The 22,282-nt window shown below is 51.2% G+C and overlaps 2 protein-coding genes across 6 annotated transcripts in view; one reads left to right on the top strand and one right to left on the bottom strand.

Moving 5' to 3' along the window:
- Sympk (symplekin) overlaps positions 1-9,727 on the bottom strand; it is a 29,766-nt gene extending 20,039 nt beyond the window's left edge. The window contains exons 1-7 of one of the 4 annotated variants that reach the window (XM_029531780.1): positions 8,937-9,005; positions 8,305-8,434; positions 4,358-4,481; positions 4,160-4,225; positions 2,948-3,001; positions 2,788-2,861; positions 248-374 (exon numbers count right to left, since the gene is read on the bottom strand). In XM_029531780.1, coding sequence (XP_029387640.1) covers positions 248-374; positions 2,788-2,861; positions 2,948-3,001; positions 4,160-4,225; positions 4,358-4,462 — 426 coding nt within the window. In that variant the 5' untranslated portion in view covers positions 4,463-4,481; positions 8,305-8,434; positions 8,937-9,005. Of the gene's footprint in view, positions 1-247; positions 375-2,787; positions 2,862-2,947; positions 3,002-4,159; positions 4,226-4,357; positions 4,482-7,105; positions 7,127-8,304; positions 8,435-8,936; positions 9,070-9,608 lie in introns of those variants that run through there. The other 3 variants (XM_029531781.1, XM_021219046.1, XM_029531782.1) reach the window with 3 other exon arrangements.
- Positions 9,119-19,317, top strand: Foxa3 (forkhead box A3). 2 transcript variants are annotated; one of them, XM_029531783.1, is made up of 2 exons: positions 9,119-9,322; positions 17,489-19,310. In XM_029531783.1, exons 1-2 carry the CDS (start codon positions 9,233-9,235, stop codon positions 18,476-18,478), a joined length of 1,080 nt encoding a protein of 359 aa, XP_029387643.1. In that variant the 5' UTR covers positions 9,119-9,232; the 3' UTR covers positions 18,479-19,310. The 2 variants fall into 2 exon arrangements, with proteins under 2 accessions (XP_029387643.1, XP_021075451.1); XM_021219792.1 differs by lacking the exon at positions 9,119-9,322 and adding an exon at positions 9,925-10,109 and having other exon boundaries at positions 17,489-19,317.
- Positions 19,318-22,282: the final 2,965 nt, after the last annotated feature.

Here is a 22,282-nt window from a genome sequence, read left to right as displayed (position 1 = left end):
CACTAGCCAGGACTGGCAATACAAGTCATAACCTAGCTAAGGGAAGAGGCATAGACAGGGAGAGAGAAATTCAAGGTTTCCCTGGACAACTCAGGTGGACCATGGCTCAAGACAAGCACAAAATGGGCTGTGTATAGCTCAGAAGAGCAGTGCCTGCATGATATATGCCCAGCCCTAACCTCAGCAGCGGGCAACAAACCCAACCCAACCTGATGTGCTGTTTCTGGAAGGCCCAGCCGGTCCTCACCTGCAGGGCTACCTTGTAGAGCTGGGTCATGGTGAGGATGGCCTTCTTTACCACGTTCACGTTTTCATCCCGCAATAGCATGTTGAGGTTGGCGATCAGTTTTAGCAGCAGCTCAATGTCCCGCTTGCTGGGAGTGTGGTAGGGGGGTAGAGAAGGGGTCTGGTCATGTGGGCCTTGAGGTAGGAGGTGGGACACAAGGCCCACAAATCAAGAAACTGAGGTGGAGGCGTGAGATTCTTTGTCACCAGCACATACAGTAGTGGAGGCTGATGCTGACGCCTCCCTCCATCTTAGAGCTGCCCTGGGCCCCTGGTACCATGGCTGGCCCTACAGCCTTTAGTCCTTCATCTTGGTAGGGCAAAGGTGGCTACGTGAGTGACAGCCGGCGACCATCAGAGTGTGACCTGAGACAGTCTCAGATCCAGCCCCAGCCTGACCTCTACCTACTACCTAGGTAGCTAAAGAGAGCCTTGCGCTGCGCTCCCGACCCTCCTGTCTCCACCCACTGTGCTAGGATTTTTACACGTGTCAGCACTGTGCAGACTTACATGGTGCTGGGGATGGAGCCACAGGAGCCTAACCACACACCCAGCCCTGGGAAGGCTGAGACCCGGGAGTGTGAGGTGTGAGGGATGTGTGTGTATGTGTGTGTGTGTGTGTGTGTGGACTGCTCCAAGTACAAGGTCATAGTGGGAACCTGTCTCTGCCCACATTCCCAGTAAAGCAGCAACCGTGACCACGTGTACACTGGGGTTAGACATAGAGGATAAAATATCCTAGGTCAACCAAGTCAACTCAGGAAATCCCACTGGGTCCTCCAAGCCTACTTTCTCTATTAAACAGATCAGGAAATGCTTCAAAAGCCTTGTGCAGCTCCCTAGGAGGAACAACAACATGAACTGACCAGTACCTCCAGAGCTCCCTGGGACTAAACCGCCAATCAAAGAAAACACATGGTGGGACTCATGGCTCCAGCTGCATATGTAGCAGAGGATGGCTTTGTTGGTCATCAATGGGAGGAGAGGCCCTTCTATGTCCCAGTATAGGGGAATGCCAGGGCCAGGAAGCAGGAGTGGGTGGGTTGGAGAATAGGAGGGGAATAGGGGATTTTTGGAGGGGAAACTAGGAAGGGGGTTAACATTTGAAATGTAAATAAAGAAAATATCTAATAAAAACAATTAAAAAATAACTGCCTTGTGCTGAAGGCTGAACAACAGAGCCGTCAGGACTCAAGCCCCTGGCAGGCTAGGAGGGTAACACAAAGAGCGGTTTAACCTCCTCTCCTCAGAGGCAGCGAGGAAGAGAAAGGGAGCTATCTCCGGTCTCAGTCAGGGTGACGGACTGGCACATCTGCGGCTGCTGAGATCACAGGCAAGGACAGTGAGCCTGGATTAGATGCCTTTGCTTGTTCAACACTACAGGTCGTCACCACTATTAGAACCAACCTGGTCTGGGGCAGACACCAGGACAAGGAGCCAGCAAGACAGAGGCCCTGCTGTGAGGCCAACATTCTCTTGTGGAGAATTACCCAGGGAATTTCAAGGAGTGCACAACAGCACAAAGGGCAGGAGCCAAAGGCAATGCTCAGGAAGGGTCATACCCTGCAGGAGTGATGGAATGGCCAAGCGGGGTCACAGATCAAGCAGAAGCAGACTAGCTGTGAAGGACTCTGGTGTTTTGTGAGGGACAGAAGATAAAGGGCCAGAGGGAGAAGGGGTCAGGCGAGTGCTCAGAGGGCTGGAAATGTCCCATGGCCTCTCAGCAGCAGATCATTTAGCTATGTGCAAGACGTAGACAGACAGGTGAGGGCTGTGATTCACCCCAGGAAGACAGATGCTTAAGAACTAGGTCACAGGGCTGGTGAGATGGCTCAGCGGGTAAGGGCACTGACTGTTCTTCTGAAGATCCCTAGTTCAAATCCCAGCAACCAGATGGTAGCTCATAACCACCCATAATGAGATCTGACGCCCTTTTCTGGTGTGTCTGAAGACAGCGGCAGTGTACTTATATATAATAATTAAATCTTTATTGAAAAAAAAAAAAAAAAGCTAGATCAGGAGGCCAGGAGTTGTGGGCAAAACTCTTGTTCCAGAAACAAGGAGGCAGAGACAGGAGGACCAAAAATTCAAAGTCATCATCTGCTACAGAGTGGGCTCCAGGATAGCCTGGGCTACATCAGACTTTGTCTAAAAGCAAACAAAAACTAGACTGATTAGTCATTTTAAAATAGTAAGGGGGCATGAGGGGTGAAGTGGGCTAGAGAGATGGCTTAGCAGTTAAAAATGCATACTGCTCTGGAGACACTGGGTCAACTCCCAGCCCCATGTCATGTCAGCCCGGTAGAGAGAAGCGCTGGAGTCAGCAGCTGAGAAATATGAGCTGCCGCTTGCATTCTGAAAGGAAGATGGCCCCTTCTACAAACAACTCCCCATGAAGTGTTGGTTAGGAGTATTCAGGGCTGCAATCCCATTGGGTGTATGCTGGGGAAATCTGGGGGACACAAGCCAATGACAACTAGGCACTGGGAATGACGCCCATACCATGCCTCCTCGATGAAGCCAATGACAAACTTGCGTACTTCAATGGACTTGTCTGCTTGGAAAGCGATGATCTCCTGCAATGTCAGAGGAAGATGGATCAGGCCACACCAGGGAGCAAGCATCCCCTCCCCTTCATCCTATCCCTAAGCTGGTCACTCACATCCAGGAAGTTGTCAAGCAGGGTGGGGTCCTTGTTGATGATCAGCTCTTGGACCTGAGTTGAAGAAAGGGGGAACAGACATAAAGCCAGGCCCCACAGGCAGGCGTGGTGGCTCTCACAATCCCAGTACAAGGCTGTCATGCTCTCAAGGCAGTCTGGACTATGTTCTCTACCTAAAACACTAAAAGTAAGGACTAGCAAGACGGCTCAGAGGGTAAAAGGCACTTGCCACCACCACTTGAAGAACTGAATAGCATCTCTGGGAGCCACTTGGTGGAAAGTTGTCCTCTGACCTCCATGTGCCGTCCAGATATACAGAAAACAGTGAAAACAAGAACAAGGCCCGCAGCTGGCTTGGGTAAAGCACTGCCTCCACATGTGTGAGGACAGAGCTCGGCTCTCAGAGCATCGCCGCAGCCGCAGCTCTTTAGAGGCAAAGGCAGGCTCCCAGGAACCCAGCTAATACACTAATGGATCAGCAAGCTATGGATTCTACTGAGAGACCAGAGTGACGGAAAAACACATCAACTTTGGGCCTCTACAAGACTGCATATACATCTTATACCAAGCAACCAAGCACCCACACCATGTGAGCAAGAATACACACCAGACATACAGCTACAACCATCTATAACTCCAGTTCCAAGGGAATCCAATGCCCTTGTCTGGCCTTTGTCAGGGTTGTATGCACATGGTGGACTTAAACACATGTAGGCAAAACTTAAAAAGGAAAAAGAAAAAGAAAACAAACCTCAAATAGAAATAAATCCAGACACAGTCTATGCTGCCAGGAATAGGGAACAAACAGCAGTGGCGGCTCTGACATTCCTGACCCTCAAGCTCAAAGCTACGGTGTTGACCCTCACAGATGAAGGCTCTCACAAGCCACTGGGAGGCACACTGTGCTCATTGCAAAGAGGAAAGGCAACAATGACAGGCACAGGTCTGCCGGTGGTCACAGAGTGGTCTACAGGTCTGAGGTCTGCTGTGCTGTGCAGAAACTCCAGGTGGCGCCTTCGTGCTCCACTGACAGAGCAGGCTGCACAGCACTGCACTGCACAGGTTGTGTACAAGTGTGCATGTGCAGGCATGATCCGAGTCTGTCACAGGTGTATGTGAGCACAGGCATGTATGAATCACACGTGCAGGGATGTGTGAGTGCAGGGACTAATGGTCCTCCCTCAGTGGCTCTGTCCCTTACCCCCACCTCACCTGTTTGAGCACTGTGATCTTTGAGTCATTGGTGATCAATGCAGCCTGGTTCAGAAGATCTACCACCTGGAAGGACAGAAGAACCAGGTGTCGTGGCCAGTCTCACTGGCCAGATCAATCCCTGTAGTCGTCCTGTGCTCTGCTGTCCGGCAGGAGTCAGTCACACTTCCCTACTCCCAGCCCTGCGGCTACACTCACCCTTTCAGAAGTGGTCATGCCATCGATGCCTGGCCCTTCTTCTTGTGTGAAAAACTGTGATGCCACACTCCGGCGGGTGACACTGTCCCCGCTGCTGCTTGCCATGACTGCTGTCGGGTTCTCCCTGGAGAAGAAGCTAGTGAGTTTCCCTGGAAAGCCCTTGTCCCTCCTCTAGGGCGGGTATGGGCTTATGTCCATGTACAGGGATACAATGCTTCACGCCCACTATGTTTTTGGTTTTGTTTTGTTTTTTTTTTTTCCTTTAATACAGGGTTGGGCTGGTCTCTGACTAGGTAGCCAAAGGTGGCCATCAACACCCAGTCCTTCTGTCTGTGCCTCCCAAGAGCTGGAATTAGAGGTGTGCACAGCCACACATGGTTGCAGGCCAGCTAGGGCTGCATAGTCAAGACTCCCCACACCATCTCAAAAAGGAAAAAAAAAAAAAAAGCCACCTCTATAACCAGGTGTGGTGCTACATGTCTTTCATCTCAACATTTTCAAGATGCAGGTAAGTAGAAACATCAGGAGTTCAAGGCCAGCCTCAGTTACACAGTGAGTTCAAAACTAGACAGTGCTACATAATACTGTCTCAAAAAGGAAGGAAGGAAGGAAGGAAGGAAGGAAGGAGAGAGAGACTCATTACAATACAGCATCCTTAAGCTATCCCTTCTGTGAAAAGGGAGAAAGAGGAACTTCTACACAGTTATTACAAAATCATTCTGACAAAAATCATGAACTGATTCACAGACAAGGCACCACATCTGGCATTACTTTTACCAGCAAGCAGCATAATCCAACTAAGAGTTCTTAAATAGGGAGACAGGCTGCAAAGACTGTCACTGTCACACACTACACGCTAAAGGACTCTTTGCGAGCTTTGCCCAGCATGTGCAAGGCCCTGAGGGGCCCAGGCCTGACACTGGAATAAACAAGCCTACAGAAGGCACAGCGTAAGAAGGAACTGATAGGAGACTCAGACAGGTGCACACGCCTGTAGTCTTGACACTCTTGGGAGGCAGGAGACTGTGAGGTCTAAGCCAGCTGGGCAGCTAAGCAAGACCCTGTTTCAAGAGAGGAGAGAAAGGCACATGGAAAAACGTCTATAGTGGCAATGCAGGGGTTCTGTGAGCACCAGCAAGCAATGGTGATTTCCACCGCTGACAGAGAGAGAGAGAGAGAGAGAGAGAGAGAGAGAGAGAGAGAGAGAGAGAGAGATCTGTTATATGAAGAAAACCAAAGCTGAGGTAGGAGGATTATGCTGAGCTGGATGCAGTGTAAAGAAGAGAAAAAGGCTAAACTAAGTGTTTTAAAAGATAGAGGACTGGAGAGTCAGCTCAGCTGGTGAAAGCCACTGGCTGCTCTTCCAGAGAACCTGAGTTTGTTGATCCCCAGCACCCACGTGACAGCTCAAAATTGTAATTCTAGTCCTAGAGGGATGTGAGACCCTGGTCTAGCCTCCACATACACTTGGTGCAGAGGCATAAATAGAAGCAATAGCCCATGTATGTAAAATAAACATAAAACTTAAATTTAAAAAACCAGCTTACTGGGACTGGAGAGATTGCTCAGTGGTTAAGAGCACTGACTGCTCTTCCAGAGGTCCTGAGTTCAATTCTCAGCAACAACATGGTGGCTCACAACCATCTGTAATGGGATCTGATGCCCTCTTCTGGTGGGTCTGAAGACAGCAACAGTGTACTCATACACATAAAATGAATAAATAAATCTTTAAAAAAAAAAAGCTTACTAAATATAAATGGTGCAACTGAAAATCTAGAAGACAATATTGCTGGTAACTAAGGTTTTGTTATTTTTTGTTTTGTTTTTGCTTATTTGTTTTTTAGAGACAACGTTTCTTTGTATAACCCTGTTCTAGAACTTGTTCTATACATAAGGCTGGCCTTGAACTCAGAGATTTACCTGCCAAGTACTTGGATTAAAGGCACGTACCACCACCTCTGGTGGAGGTAACTAATTTTAAATGGTATTAACCTATAAACTAAATAGCAACAACCCTGGTAGACATCACATGCAAATAAATAAGTTTATTGCCAGGACATTTTTCTTTAAAGCTATGGAGTGGAAGTAATTTGGTAGGTGTAGGTGGATTATAAACCCTATGTAGACCAGGCTGGCGTCAAACTCAGAGATCTGCCTATCTCTGCCTCCCAGTGCTGACTAAAGGCTGGGCCACTAACCTGGCTAGGTTTTATCTTTTTAAAGATGTGAAGGCTGTTCTACCTATTTCTTAGAGTCAGGGCCATAGCCACAGCCCTGTCCTCAAGGCCTCTACCTCCCTCTGGCCACCCTGCTGTCAGCTGGCCTCTTCTGCCCCCAGAAGAGGGCCTCTCTGGTGAGGCCTTTCCTACTCCAAATGTACACACACACACACCACATCCAATGTGTTCCTTCTGTTCCACGCTTCTGACCGTTGTCATGCCACATTCATTAAGCCAAGGGGAATGGCCACCTGACATGACATACCAAAATGCTCCTGGGACCAGAACATAAGGAACTCCACCCTCCTTCTGGATGACACATCAAGAACCCTTTTTAATCTTCTGGGCTTTGTTTTGTCTTGAGTATATATTCCTATTTCTCTTTTTTGTTTTTCTTTTTTCTTTTTTTAATTAGTAAAATGGATGTTCAGCTGCCTATCAGTATCAGAAATTGACCCCAGGACTCCTTCATATCAAAATTCAGCCCGGAAATTAAAATAGCACTGTTTGGCCAGATAGGGTGACATACCCTTTAATCCCAGCACTCTGGGCAGAGGTAAGACGCTCGCAGTCTGAAACCCATCTGGAGCCGCTGTCAGGAAAAGAAGGAAGGAAGGAAAGAAGGAAGGAAAAGAAAAGAAAAAGAAAAGAAAAGAAAAGAAAAGAAAGAAAGGAAAAAGAAAGAAAAAAAGAAAAAAAGAAAGAAAAGAAAGAAAAGAGAAAGAAAAGGAAGAAAAGAAAGAAAAGAGAAAGAAAGGAAAGAAAGAAAGAAAGAAAGAAAAGAGAAAGAAAGAAAGAAAGAAAGAAAGAAAGAAAGAAAGAAAGAAAGAAAGAAAGAAAAAGGAAAGGAAGGAGAGAGGGGAGGAGAGAAAGAAAGCCAGGTGCTGGCACACACCTTTAATACCAGTTACTTGGGAGGCCGAGGCAGACAGAGCTCTACAAATTCAAGACCAGCTTAGTCTGCCAAGTGAGTTCCAGGACAACCAAGGCTACAAAAAGAAACCTGGTGGTGGTGGAGTTGGAGGAGGAGGAGGAGCAGCAGGCACTGCTGGGGCTGGGCACATAGCTCCCTTGTTTGATATGCACAAAGCCCCGTGCTCCATCCCACAAACGAAAAAGCAGTGTTCAAGTGCTACACAGACCTTCTAGCATACGGTTAAAATCATCTCTTAGGCTGTGCTAGCTGGGGAACCCAGGATTTATATGATAAGACCACTTGTGTGGCAGGCAAGTAACTTTGTAATCCTCCTGCCCCAGTCTCTTAACTAGGTCTGTACCATCAAGCCTGGCTTAAGTCACCTCCAGATGACCTAATTCAACATACTATGTAAACAACGTTGTTACATTGTATTGTTGAGGGAGGATGTAAAATTTTAAAGTCTACAAATGGTCAGTGTAAACCATTTTCCTGACTATTTCAATCTACGATTTGCTGAACCCACACATGTGAACTTCCAAGACAAGCTGTCAACTTATATATAAACTATTTTGTATTTCACTTTTTTTTTTCTCTTAGTAAATACTGGAGCTCAGTCTATTTTTCCTCCTTCCTTCCTTTCTACAGTGGCAAATCATTTTATTACGTAAATGTAATTAGTGATTTCTGCCAGACTTCCCACTGAAGAACAGATGTTTGCAGTCTGGCTATCAGAAACATTAACACTGTCTCCGCCCCTCCTACCTGAGTGGTGTTTGTTTTTTGTTTTGTATTCATTCAACGAGCATCACCTGGGCCACACCAGTGTGTGATGGGCGCGAGCTGCGCTGGGAGGCAGGCACCAGGACACACACACTCTCTGTCCTCTCTTACACAGAGCCCAGGGTCAGGGACCGCCTCACGCAGCACACACTTGAAATCCTAATAACAAGTTGGACCACACGTGACGAGAAGGCAAGGCACACGGGGACCTAGCAGCAGGCGGATTTAGGGAAGGAGGGAGGGAAACGGAGGCTTCGCAGGGGAAGTGACGTGGGGTGCCGAGCCTCCCCAACCCCGAGGATGAAAGGGAGTTAGGCCGAAGGAGAACAGCACGTTATCCAGGGTGGGGGGCCTGGGGAGGATCAGCCTGTGCAATGGCCCCGAGGTGGCACACGGGCAGTCTGGGGACGTGAAGGGCCGGGTGCAGCGGTGCGCGGAGCGGGGGACGAGCCAGAGCCAGGCTGGTGGCCGAGGAGGTGTGCGCGGCCACGTTGGAACTTTGGCCCCGGGGGATCGGGAAGGCAAGGATGGGTCCCGAGCAGTGTGGGAAGAAGCGGGAGCCCGCGACCCCGCTGCCCCGGGCCTCGCCACCGCTCGCGCCCCGGCCTTGTCAGCGCCCCTCCTCCCCTCGCCCCAGGACCTCACGCCGCCACCCGCTCACCGCGACTCCGGCCTCCGTCCCCCTCGCGCGCCCTCAGCAGCGCCTCTCCGCAGACGCTGCGGCCGCCGCCGCCGCCGCCATCTTCCGCCCGCCGCCGTGACACAGCGCAGGCGCTGCACTAGTAGGGCCGCCGGGAAATGGAGTCCCGCACCGCGTCCCGTCCCCGCCCCTAAGGCGTGCCGCGTCGGCAGCCGCCCGCCCTCCCTGGGCGTCCACCGGGGCGACAGCCATTTCCGGCCTTCGAGCGCCATGCCTTCTGGGAAATGTAGTCCGCGCTGCGCAGGCGCCGGACGGGAATGGAAACGAAGGCTTCTGGGAAATGGAGTTCCCTGCGGTCCGGAGTCCCTCTCCCTAGACGGCTGGCTGACGTTAGCGTGGAGAGTGCTGTGAGTGGAGTTTCTGGGTCTTGGAGGCGATCTGGTGCCTTAGTGGGGTCTAAGCAGAAGCCCTGAGCCTTTCCACCGCCGACCCCGACCCCGTACGGAGCCTGCAATATTTGCAGACGTCAAAAGCCTCAGTCTTCCCGTCTGTCCAGTGGGAATGTGGTTTCAAGAATCTCTGCGGGCTACTTACGGTGTTGTATTCCCTATACTCCCTTGTGGAGTCCTGAGCTCTGTCAGCCTCCTTTCTCTCGTGGAAGACATGCGGAGCTCTAGAGTCTCCCTCTCTTACCTGGAGATGATGAAGCACCTGGAGGCAGAAAGATTCCCCGGCTCCCGCGTTGTTACTCTAGGGCTTTTGGGATCAGCAGGGTATGGCTCTCTACCCTACCCCTTGTAGTCCCCCACTCTTCATCCATCTCTAGCTTCCAGGTGCCAGGACCGAGGCTCCCAGTGTCTGAGGTCTCTCTTCTTGCGATCCCGCAGAGGGCGCCCCAATCCGAGCGCGCAGCCCTCGGGGAGGCGGGCGGGGAGCCCGGGGCGGGCCCGGGAGGGGGTGTCCCGGCTATAAAAAGTGGCTGCCTCCCAAGGCGCCTGGGCCAGCGGGACTCCCGGGCTGTATACCTCAGGTCGGAACTCGGGGCTAGTGCCTGTAGAGAGACCGAAGCGCTCGGTTCCCCCAGGGGGGCCGCAGCCTGGGCGTGTGGGGGCGCAGGCCCGGGGGATGCTGGGCTCAGTGAAGATGGAGGCCCATGACCTGGCCGAGTGGAGCTACTACCCGGAGGCGGGCGAGGTGTGTCCTCGGGGATGGCGGAGCGGGAAATGGGGGCAGGTGTGGGGTTGCGTGCTTAAATGCAAGCAGGGGCTGTGGTGTGGGTCCAGGTAGGAGCCACAGACCTGAGGACACAGATTTTAGGTGTGGGAGTCGGGGGGGCAGGGGGGACAAGGCTTGGGAGAACGATTTAGACAGCAGATCCATGCGATGGCTTGATTCCAACGGGAAGAAAATGTTAGCAACGAAACCTCGAGGTTATACTTGAAAGGTGTTGAGATCCTGACTCGGATGAATAAACTGGAGGTGGGAACCGGCGCTCGAGGGTAGAGCGATAGAGCTGGAGGACCTCGAGAAATGAGCTCCGTAGCAGAGAGGAGAAATGCAGGGACTAAGAGGCATTGGGAGTCCGCAGGAAGGAAAAGTCTGTGGCGGAATTCAGGGTTGAAGACGGGGGTGGGGGTGGGGGACTTTGGGCAGTTGGGGTCAGCATTGAGGTTCAGGGATAAAGATCAGCTGAGGAGCTAAGGTAGGGGCACAGATAGGGTGGTCGGGGGGGGGTCCTTTTGAGGAATCTAATGTAACAGGTGGCTTAGATAGACTAGTCCTCAGATGACGTCAGCCTTGGAAGATCGGAAAGACAAGGGGATCCACATCTGTGTGGCAGGAGTCAGTCATCCTTACCCCGACCCTCAGCAGGGGCTCTCTCTCCAGGTTGTACACCATCTAGGCATTGCTAGACTTGCATTAGTTCCTTCACCGCAACAAACAGAAAGTCCCTCTTCACGTCTAACTCCCGTTTGTCCGATTGCTCACTCAAGCACCGTTTAATCCATATTGTGATGGTGGGGGGAAGGGCATGAGGTTCTGGACCCAAGGGTTCCTAACATAGATGACTTAAGGTGGAGGTGGGGTGTTGGGATGCTGGGGCTCTCTAACAAGTCGAGCTTTAGCGGTTGAGGAAGGTGGCTAGGGTCTGTATTTCCAGGTCGTGGAATTGGACGCCTGGATCCCTAGGGGTTGCTGGTCTTGGAGTTGGCGAGGTGCCCGGGAGGGGCCTGTCCTAGGTCTGGGGAGGTGTGAGGTCGAGCAGAGCTGACCAGGAAGGAATTGGGAGTGTGGAGAGGTGGAAAGGGAGGGCCGGAGGTGTTGGTGATTGAGTGGGAACGGCAGGGGCCAGAGTGGTACGTGAAGGTTCTCAGGTAATTGGGAGTTTGAGCATTGGGTTTAAGAGAGCCAACTACAAGTCTGTCCTTCCGGGGACACAAATGAAGAAGTTAGTTGAGGGTTCTAGGGACAAAAGGCTAAAATTTGGGGGTACTGTGTGAATGACCCCCAGTTGAGGAGACAGTGTATGCAGAGGCTGACAGAAACTGACAGACCAGTTGTGGTTCTGCATGCCTGTCAATCTAGCATTTGGGAAGCTGAGGCAGGAGGATGACAAGTTCTAAGGTCAACTCCATAGCAAGCTTAACCTACTGAATGAGACCTTGGGGGAGGGAGAGTTAGGCGAGCGCCAGCTTAGATGTCATTTTGGAAGTATCCACAAAACGAACTAATGGAAAGGTTTGGAGCTGAAATCTGAAGGTGCCCCTGACTTCCTTCCTTCCGCAGGGCACTGGGGCACCAACAGCACCTGCACAGCAGAGAGAGAGCCCACCTCCCTCTTGAGAACAGTGTGGGTGGGGTACATTACTCTGGGATTAAGAATGGACAAGACCGCCCCACAAAAAAAAAAAAAAAAAAAAAAAAAAACCTCAACATTTTCTCATCCACTAATAGCTTCTGCTGGTGGGGGACAAGGTGGTGTCTCACTCTGGCTAGCCGGCTCTTAAAAACTAAGCATCCTGGAGTAACCCCATGGGACCTTAGATACCCATCAGCCACCCGGACAGCTCCCCTCTGCCCCCACCCCCAATTGCAGAGAAGGGCAGTAAGGCGCCTTAATGTGTGCTAGGGTCGGGTCCACAGGTTGGTTCTGGAACTGGTAGGTCACCAGGCTTCCTCTCTCTGCTCACTAGAACACACTTCTCCAGAAATAATAAGGAAACAAATAGAAAGAAATTCCAGCCTCCCAGGTGAGGAGGTAGGTCTCCTGAGGGTTTCCCCCCACTCTCAGCCGCACCCCGAGGGAGGGGAGATCCGGTTCAGACCCGGACGTCAGGGGTTCATCCCAGCCATGGGGCGTGGGAAAGCCTAGGGTGGATGAGAGCAGCTGGAGTGCTTGAGGTCAGACCTCAAGAAGGACTTCCGGGTGGGTGGGGAGCCAGAAAAGGAAAGCCCTGGTGTCCTAGGGTTGGAGAAGTGGAGTGAGGTGCCAAGGGATTAAGAGACTGTGTGGATCCCCTTGAGGCCAACACTTTACCCTCGAAGACGGGAGGTGGGGACAGAAACAGCCTACCAGGATGGGAAGACCACAGCATGGAGGATCAGAGGAACTGGGCTCCTGGAGAGATGGCAATACAAAGAATTACTGAGCTGTGCTGCAGACAAGGGGAGTGGGGGAAGGGAGGAAGAGAATACCAAGGAGGGGGGACTGAGGCAGTGAGTGACAAGCAAGCCCTAGGTGAGGGGAGATAGACGGAGGTGGGGGGGAGAGTCAGAGTTAGGGTCCCGACACAGGACCGGCCAGCCAGTGGGAGAGCCAGGGGTGGTGGTAAACACCTTTAATCCCAGCACAAGGGAGGGGGAGGCAGGGGAATTGCCACACAGTTGAAGGCAGCCAGGGCAGAATAGTAAGATCCTGTGTCAGAAGGAGGGAGGGAGAGGAGGGAAGCCCGTGAGAGAACAAACAGAAAACTGCTTACAGAGCCCTGTGTGGTGGCAACACCTGTAAAGTCCTGCACTGAGAGGTGGGGGCAGGAGGGGCTGGCCATCCTCCTCTGTTAGAAGGAGCTTCCTATGGCTGTGCTACAGAGAGGGGAAGAGAGTGGGGCGCTCTGGTGTTGTGTACCGCGCTGCTCTTGTAGGACCTGAATTCGATTCCCGGCATCCCCATTGGGCAGCTCACAACTACCTGTAACTCCCAATCCAGAGGTCTGACACCCTCTTCTGCTCCCGCCCCCAGCACCCACACTCACTTGCAGATATCCACATACAGATACCTACATATAATAAAAAATGTGAAGAAGAAGAAGAAGAAGAAGAAGAAGAAGAAGAAGAAGAAGAAGAAGAAGAAGAAGAAGGAGAAGGAGGAGGAGGAGGAGGAAAAAAAAGCTATCTGGGGGTGTAGACTGGAGCACGTTGGTAAAACACTTGCTTGGCGTGCAGGCAGCCCTGGCTCTGGTCCCCAGCATGGTAGAGACCAACTGTGCTGGCCCGTGCTTGTAATCTCTGCTCTTGGGAGGTAGCGGCAGAAGTTGAAGGTTATCCTATGTTAGCTCAAGGCTAGCCTGGGCTGCCCGAAGCTCTTGTCAAAGGGAAGGAGAAATGAGCTACCTGGAGAGTCTGATAAAGGTGGTTGTCACCTGCCTGTGACTCCCTACACTGTTCTGGCAGGTTCCTTTGTTTTCCGGACCTCGAGTCTAGCTAATGCTTGCAGTGGCAGAAAACCAGGAATTAGGTGGTTCCCAGTCAGTCACCACCAAGTGTAAGGTCCCCTCCAGTGCCCTGAGACCCCACCTGGGAGGGGGCAGGGAGTAGGGAGGAAAGTGGGTAGACAGAGCAGGTATATCTAGAAAGAGAAGAACCGTCTGATGTGCTTCGTGTTTTCCATTGTCCTCGGGATAACTGACTCCCGGCCAGATGGTCAGCTCTGCAAGGGCAGACTGGCTATCTCGACTACAGCCTTCATCGCATGGGCCAGGACACTGGTAGGGCTCAGGGTTTAGACTATCAAAATTCTTCCTCTTCTCCTGTCAACTTCTCTGGGCCATAGCTGACTCAGCTGTAAAATAAGTATCATAACACCTTCTCTCAAGCAAGGGGTTGTAGTTGTAGAGCCCCTGCCTAGAATCCCCCAGTGAGGGGCTGGGGGCGTGGTCTAGTGGTCCCTGCCTAGTATGTGTGATTCTGGAATTCAAGCCTCAGCATCAAACGCAAAACAGTATCACGGTAGTAACAGCACACACACATAGGTCGGTAAGGATTAGAGATAGTACCTGTGAAATGCCTGGGTCAGTTCCTGGCACAGTGTGGCTGGTGAATAGATAGATGCCTGTTAAGGTTCAACAGGTTGTTCCATATCTGTAATCCAAGTGCTAGGGAGGCTGGGGCGTCTACAGAAGGACTAGAGGCCAACATGGGCGCCCTTGCAAGACCCCGCCTTAAAAAAGAGTGTTAAACAAAGCCCTCTAGAGCAGCTGAAACGTATACAGTTGCTGACTCATTATCAGAAAAACGACTTCAATGTATAAGCAGATTGTTCCTCAGTGCCTAGGGGTCCTCCTGCCCTGGGATCTAGGAGAGAAGGGTCACAGGTCTGAGCCCCACAGTGAGCCTGAGGATGATTCTAGAAGGCGCCGGAGTGTGTACCATGTCTCATTGAGCTAAGAGGCACATGTTCCCCTCTGTGAACATGTCTGAAAATGGGGCACATCTGTAAATGTTTTTCAAGGTCTTTAAATTTTGTTCCATTTATCTATAAGAGGGAAAGTGTGTCTGCATATGCTTATATGTGTGCATATATGTGTATGTTTCTCTGGGTGTGCGTGTGCACATTTGTGCATGGGTTTGTGTGCATGTGTGTATGCTTGAGTATTTGTATGGGGGCAGGGCGGGGTCGGGGAGTATCCCACGCAAACGCAATTAGAGATTAGAAGACAACTTCCAGGAAAGAAGATCTGGCACCCTCTTCTGGCCTCTGTGACCACCAGGCACTCACATGGTATATACACATAGATGCAGGCAAAGCAATCATACACATAAATCTAAAAGGAAGAGCAAGGAAAAAAAGGAAAACTATTGATTTTGTTATGTAAATCAAATTTTTAGCTGACTTGGCTAATTTTGATTGATTTATCAATTATTTTCAAATCAAATAATTGATTTCTCAATTTCTTCTCAGAACCTCTTTTCCTTTTTTAAAAAAACATTTTTTTTTTTAATTTTTTATTTATTTATTTATTTATTTTGTTGAGACAGGGTTTCTCTGTGTAGCCCTGGCTGTCCTGGAACTCGATCTGTAGACCAGGCTGGCCTCGAACTCAGAGATGCTTTTACCTCTGCCTCCTGAGTACAAGGATGAAAGGTGTGCGCCACAACTGTCCAGCTTTTTCTCTTCCTTTTAAAGGCAGTATCTCAGTGTGTAGCCCTGGCTAGTCTGGAATTTAGTATGTAGACCTGGCTGGCCTTAAATGTCTGTGTCAGCCTCCTGCATGGCAGCATTCTAGCCAGGCACACCTTTAATCCCAGCACTTGGAAGGCAGAAGCAGGTGGATTTCTGAGTTCGAAGCCAACCTGGTCTACAAAGTGAGTTCCAGAACAGCCAGGGCTATACAGAGAAACCCTGTCTCGAAAAACCAACCAAACAAACAAACAAAAAACAAAACAAAACCAAAAAAGTATTGAAGAAGCTGAGCAGTACTGGTGTACATCTTTAATCCCAGCACTCAGGAGGCAGAGGCAGGCAGATCTCCATGATTTCAAGGCCAGCCTGGTCTACAGTACAAATTCAGGGACAGCAAGGGCTACACAGAGAGACCCTGTCTGGAGAAAAAAAAAAAAAAGATAAAAATGATTAGACTCCAGTTTCATATTGTTTTTTGGTATTTTGCTTGTTTGATTGGACTTTTTGTTTTGTTTTTTGGTTTGTTTTTTTTTTTTGGAGATAGTCTTGCTCAGTAATCCCCTGCCTCTCCTTGCCCACTGTTGGGACTACAGTCCGTGCCACCAATCCTGTCCCAGTTCCTTTTGATCTGGGGTATGTCTATTGATAATTCTTGTATTCAAAAGTAAAACTTAAAATTTAAAAAAGCATTAATGTAATTTAAAACCTTATTTATTTACACTTACTAAAATGAGTCTGAGAGCAGCCTGAGCTACACACAGTGAGGCTTCGTCTCAAACACAAACAAACAAATAAATAAGTAAATAGGGCTTGCTTAATGGGACGAGGGAAGAGGGACACTGTCTTCCACTTTTGCCACACAACAGGCAGGACATGAGCAGGTGGTAGACCTTTGGTCTATTGCAATAGCAGATGCTGCAGATCAATGAGAAACTTGTAGTGCTCTCATAAGAAAGAGGGTACAAAAGGTTGATGAAAATCTTTCTCTTTTGATTTACTGGAGAATGAATCAGTGGCTTCCTGTATGCTAGATAAGCAGTGTACCATTTAGCCACGCCCCCAGCCCCTCACTGGGGAATTCTATGCAGGGGCTCTACCACTGAGCCACGCCCCCAGCCCCTCACTGGGGGATTCTAGGCAGGGGCTCTACCACTGAGCCACGCCCCCAGGCCCTCACTGGGGGATTCTAGGCAGGGGCTCTACCACTGAGCCACGCCCCCAGCCCCTCACTGGGGATTCTAGGCAGGGGCTCTGCCACTGAACCAAACCTCCCTAGCCCTTCTTTTTTATTATTTTGTGACAGTATCCTAATAAGTTGTTTAGGCTGTCCTAGAAGTCTCTGAAACCCAGGCTGGCCTTTAACTTGTAATCATTAGCCTCCCACATAGTTAGGATTACAGGCCTGTACCCGGTAGAACGGATACTTCTGTGTGATTTTGAAAATGTCCTTGCTGAGCACTGGTAGCATAGCCTTTAATCCCAGCACTCAGGAGGCAGAAGCAGACAGATCAATGAGTTCGAGGCCAGCCTGGTCTAATGGTGAGATCCTGTCTGTCTTGAAAATACAAAAAGTCAAAAAAAAATGCCGGGCGTGGTGGCGCACGCCTTTAATCCCAGCACTTGGGAGGCAGAGGCAGGCGGATTTCTGAGTTCGAGGCCAGCCTGGTCTACAGAGTGAGTTCCAGGACAGCCAGGGCTATACAGAGAAACCCTGTCTTGTAAAATGAAAAGGAAAAAAAAAAAAAGAAAAGAAAAAGGAAATGTCATTAACCTGGTGGATACCCTAAAAGGTTTAAAAGAATCTAAGACACTGAAAACAGTGTTCAAACATGGCCTTGAAGGTATGGAAAGGGAAAGAGCCCAAGAGGACAGCAGGGGCCAGGACTTGGGAAAGTAGCTACCTCTGGAGTGACATAATGATGGACGGGACTCATGGAAAAGGTTAGACAGGCAGATGAGCTGGGCACGCCTGCCCACACCTGTATACGCAGCTGCTGGAAGATGGAGACAGATCAGGAATTCAAAGTCATCCTTGTATTACATAGCGAGTTTGAGGCTAGCCTGGGCTAGATGAGACTATCTCTAAAAACATGGGTAGACCTATATTGGAGAGCTCTTTTGCTGAGCAGCAGAATGTGACCCCACTGATGTATCCCTGTCTCTCTCCTTCCAGGTGTATTCTCCAGTGAATCCCGTGCCCACCATGGCCCCTCTCAACTCCTACATGACCTTGAACCCACTCAGCTCTCCCTACCCTCCCGGAGGGCTTCAGGCCTCCCCACTGCCTACAGGACCCCTGGCACCCCCAGCCCCCACCGCGCCCCTGGGGCCCACCTTCCCAAGCTTGGGCACTGGTGGTGGCACCGGAGGCAGTGCTTCCGGGTATGTAGCCCCAGGGCCCGGGCTTGTACATGGAAAGGAGATGGCAAAGGGGTACCGGCGGCCACTGGCCCACGCCAAACCACCATATTCCTACATCTCTCTCATAACCATGGCTATTCAGCAGGCTCCAGGCAAGATGCTGACCCTGAGTGAAATCTACCAATGGATCATGGACCTCTTCCCATACTACCGGGAGAACCAGCAACGTTGGCAGAACTCCATCCGGCATTCGCTGTCCTTCAATGACTGCTTCGTCAAGGTGGCACGCTCCCCAGACAAGCCGGGCAAAGGCTCCTACTGGGCCTTGCATCCCAGCTCTGGGAACATGTTTGAGAACGGCTGCTATCTCCGTCGTCAGAAGCGCTTCAAGCTGGAGGAGAAGGCAAAGAAAGGAAACAGTGCCACATCCACCAACAGGAATGGTACTGCGGGATCAGCCACCTCTGCCACCACGGCTGCCACTGCAGTCACCTCCCCTGCTCAGCCCCAGCCTACACCTTCTGAGCCCGAGGCCCAGAGTGGGGAAGATGTGGGGGGTCTGGACTGCGCCTCACCTCCTTCGTCCACACCTTATTTCACCGGCCTGGAGCTCCCGGGGGAACTGAAGTTGGATGCGCCCTACAACTTCAACCACCCTTTCTCTATCAACAACCTGATGTCAGAACAGACATCAACACCTTCCAAACTGGATGTGGGGTTTGGGGGCTACGGGGCTGAGAGTGGGGAGCCTGGAGTCTACTACCAGAGCCTCTATTCCCGCTCTCTGCTTAATGCATCCTAGCAGCGCAATTGGGAACAAGGTGATGGGCGTGAGCTGTGGCAGACGCCACGTTCTTGGGCTCAGATCTTTCTGGTTACACTTTGTTTGTCCCGTTAATTAACATCTTATTTGGTCTATGGTCTATCACTGTGATATGACCCATCGGCTACTGTGGTAACTGCCATGGACTCTTTGGTGGGCCTAGGATTGGGGTATTAGGAAGGCAGATGTGTTTGGAAGTGCTGCAAAGGTGGTCATGTTGGACATATTGTGAAGGCAGTTAGACTGGTGTGTACTATGAAAGCTGCCATATTAGGTGAAGCCATTGGGTGATTGATCCACTGGGTGCCTGATGGTCATGATGTTGGATGACACATTGTCTGGCCCTTTGGATGCTGTGTTGGACATCTTGATTGACCTTTTGAGTGTGTGACAGTCCACATCTTCTTTGGCCCATTTTATCCTGGGATCACCTTTTTTTTTTTTTTTCTTTTTCTTTTTCTTTTTTTTCTTTTTTTGGCAGACTTCTTGGTACAGCAGATGCCAAGTTGGCCACCATATCACACGGTGTCTTTTTTGACATTCTGGATGCATGGAAGGTCACCGTATTGGCAAGGTGACATCTCGGCACGCTGCTATGCACCAAGATGGTTACCACAGGTCTGCCATCACCATCTCCTTGGTGGGTGTTGGGTGAGGGGGAAGAGGTGAGCAGACCCTGTGACTTGTTTCTGAAGCCCATCCCCACCCTGTCTGTGAGAAAGGGCTAGTGTGGGTGTAGGGAGTTCCTACTGAGGTCCAGTTCTTGTCTGGGGCATGGGAATTCTGCCTGTGTTGGTCCATTAAAAAGGCACCATCTCTGTCTCTTAGTGTCTTTTTCTTGGTGGACCCTGTGAGGCTTGGACACCTCAATGTGTGTCCCTTCCGTTCTTCCTATCCTGGGGAGCTGGTGGCCTCTGTGGGGGAAAAGCAGCAATGTGACCTTTGGCTCTTTGTTGTCCCTGACCCCAAGGACAGTTTGTTCATAGATAGCAGCCCCCGCGCTGTAGTGGGGCCAGAGCAGCCAGGGGGGAGGTGGCTTCCGCAGTGACCAAGGTCATCGCCCCTCCCCCACCTTGCAGACACAGACACACACATACACACACCTGAAGCTTTAAGGCTATAGAAACGTGCAGAAACTGTTGGCTATTCAATTTGGGGGAAGAAGGGAAAAGAATGCAAGACTTGAAGGTGTGTGTTTGTGGGAGGGGAGAGGTAGGGGGAAGAGAGAGAGGCAGGGAGAGAGAGAGAGAGAGAGAGAGAGAGAGAGAGAGAGAGAGAGAGAGAGAGAGAGAACTTTTATTTATTTTTGAAAGAAGGTCTCATACTCCGGGGTGCTCAAACTCACGGCAATCCCCCTGCCTCTGTTTTCTTGCAAGGATTACAGGGGTGTACACCTGGTCTATACTGATTTATTCTGGTGTATTCAGTCAGTGCTGGGGCTAGAACCCAGCAACTGGAGTATGCTAAGCAATCACTTACCTATGGAGCTAGGTCCACTCTGTCAGTCTTTCTAGTCACCCACACGCTGGCCCCTCCTTGGCTCTCGTCTCCGGCCTCCCTCTCCGGGTTCAGAGTTTCCGCCTCTACCTGCCGCCTGGCAGGCGGGTCCCACTATTTCTGTCGCAGTCCCGCCTTGCCCGGGCCGCGTGTCACCCCCGCCCCCTGCCTTGCTGGCTCCCAGTTGTCAGCCGTCCCACCAGGCTGGCTGTCCTGGGGAATTCCTCCCGGTTCCTGGAAAAAACAACTGGGGCCGAGAGAAAGGCCCTCAGTCTCCCCGGGCCCCGGCCCTCCCCCGGGCCTGGGGGTCGCCGGCCCGAGGCAGGAAGCCCTGCGGTTTCTGGCTTCTCCCCGGCGGCCTCCGGATCTGGCCCCCGCCTCGCCCCCCCCCCCGGGCCAACAGCCCAAATATTATTCCGCAGGAGGAGTCGGTGGCGGCGGGAGGAGGCCCGGGTTGAAAGAGGCTTTCAGGGTAGCCAGGCCTGGGGCTTCCTGTCCCCAGGCTCGGGCCTCAGGCTGCCCCACTGGGGACCTCAGGTGGCCTGAGAGGCGGGGTGTTGTTGTAGGGTCCTTAGGGGAGGGTGGGGCCATCTGTCGGGGTTTCTGGTGGCCACCAGCTCGCCTGGCCTCGCCTGGCGTGGGCAGGTGTGACCCTCCCCCCCCCCCTCCAGGGACAGCCGGCTGGTGTCCAACGTGGAAAAGTACCACCATCAGACGTGGGACATGTGGACAGACAGGAGGACGCGATGAGGGATGGGTCATTGGGGTGGGGGAAAGGCATGGGAACATAGAGAGGGCTGGGTTGTGGGGATGACAAGACATTAAGGAAAAGACCTGTGGGCGGGAACCGAGGCTAGGGGCCTGGGTCCCAGCTTGAGCACGGAGCTATATCCTTGGGACATTTTGAGATGAGGTAATGACCGTAGAAGTGGCCCCAGTTGTTGGGCCTAGTAACCCACATCTGTGGTCTCAGCACTCGGGAAGCATAGGCAGGAATGTTTGGGGGCCAACCTAGGCTATATAGCTGCATAGTGTGTCTGTCTCTTAAACAAACAAGAAAACTTGACAAGTAATGGGTAATTTGAATAATCCCTCTTTAGGGACCCTTGCTTTATTATGGGCAAAAACTGAGGTATGTAGCTGGCTTGACTTGATTAAGGTCACACAACTGGGGTGGGGTGGGGGGTCCCAGGAAGGTCATCTGGCTCTGGCTCTGAACCTCCACTGTTTAGAGAATAGCCCCCCACTTCCTGCCACAATTTGGGATGGTAGGAGCCTCATCCACACAAGTTCACAGGTGTGTGTGTGTATGTGTGTAAGTATATGCATGTGAGTGTATGTGTGTGTGTATATGTATGTGTGTGAGTGTATGCATGTGAGGGTATGTATGTGTTCTGGTCATGTTTGTCATATAGCTCTTTACCTTTCTTAGTGTAATTTTGATGTTTCTCTGCTGTTCTGTGATGGGTGTCTTTTAGCATATTAGTGTGTTCTTCCGTATCTTGGTCAATGTCTGTCACTTGTCATTGTGTCTGTCACTGGGCACCTTTATGTGTCACTCTTCTGTGTGTCATATTATGTGTCTCTGTCCCTCCAACTTGCACATCTGCCTATATTGGTCACTGTGCGTCACTGTGTCTGTCCATGAATGTGTCACCATCTACCCTGGTGCCAGTGTGTGTGTTACTCACCACTCAGGCCACAGGTGGGCGTGTCGGGCCCACCGGTGCCAGGACTGCGGCCCAGCCCAGCCTACCCTGGCTGCTGTGGTCCAGGTTGGACGCCTGTTTGCCCTGCCTGCCTCAGGTAAACAGGAGGCTCTGGAGGCCCAGGGCACCTCCCTCACCTCTGCTCTCTTCTCTTAGGGCTGCTCCCAGACCAGCTGGATCACAGCCCACTGACATGCCCCCAGCCACCCTGGACTCACAGACCCAGTCTTGGCCTCAGCCTGGTCTGTCCCTTTATCTCTGTTTGTCTGTCTGTCTCTATGTCTGTCTGTCTCTTTCTGGGACAGTGGTTCTCAACCTCTCTAATGCTGTGACCCCCAACATTACTAAATAATCTCAATGTTACTTCATAACTATAATCTTACTACTGTCATGTAGACATCTGACATTTAGATGCAGATGCAATGGAAATATCTGTCGTGCAGGTGACCTTAGGTGATGCCTGTGAAAGGGTTATTCGACCCTCCCCCACAAGAGGCCACAACTCATAGGTGGAGAACCATTGCTCTAGGATCTCATGTAGCCCATGCTAGCCTCCAGCTTCCTCTGTAGCCGAGGA

The sequence above is a fragment of the Mus pahari genome, chromosome 19 (genome assembly GCF_900095145.1).
Source record: "Mus pahari chromosome 19, PAHARI_EIJ_v1.1, whole genome shotgun sequence".
Taxonomy (NCBI): domain Eukaryota; kingdom Metazoa; phylum Chordata; class Mammalia; order Rodentia; family Muridae; genus Mus; species Mus pahari.
The sequence above is the reverse complement of the archived record's forward strand: the minus strand, read 5'-3'. Positions and strand labels throughout refer to the sequence as shown.

What these genes read in the sequence shown, in the direction of transcription:
- Foxa3 (XM_029531783.1), top strand. Translation starts at nt 9,233, where the DNA reads ATGGAAACGAAGGCTTCTGGGAAATGGAGTTCCCTGCGGTCCGGAGTC. An exon ending in ACGTTAGCGTGGAGAGTGCT is followed by an intron (nt 9,323 to 17,488) that starts GTGAGTGGAGTT and finishes CTCTCCTTCCAG; the next exon opens with GTGTATTCTCCAGTGAATCC.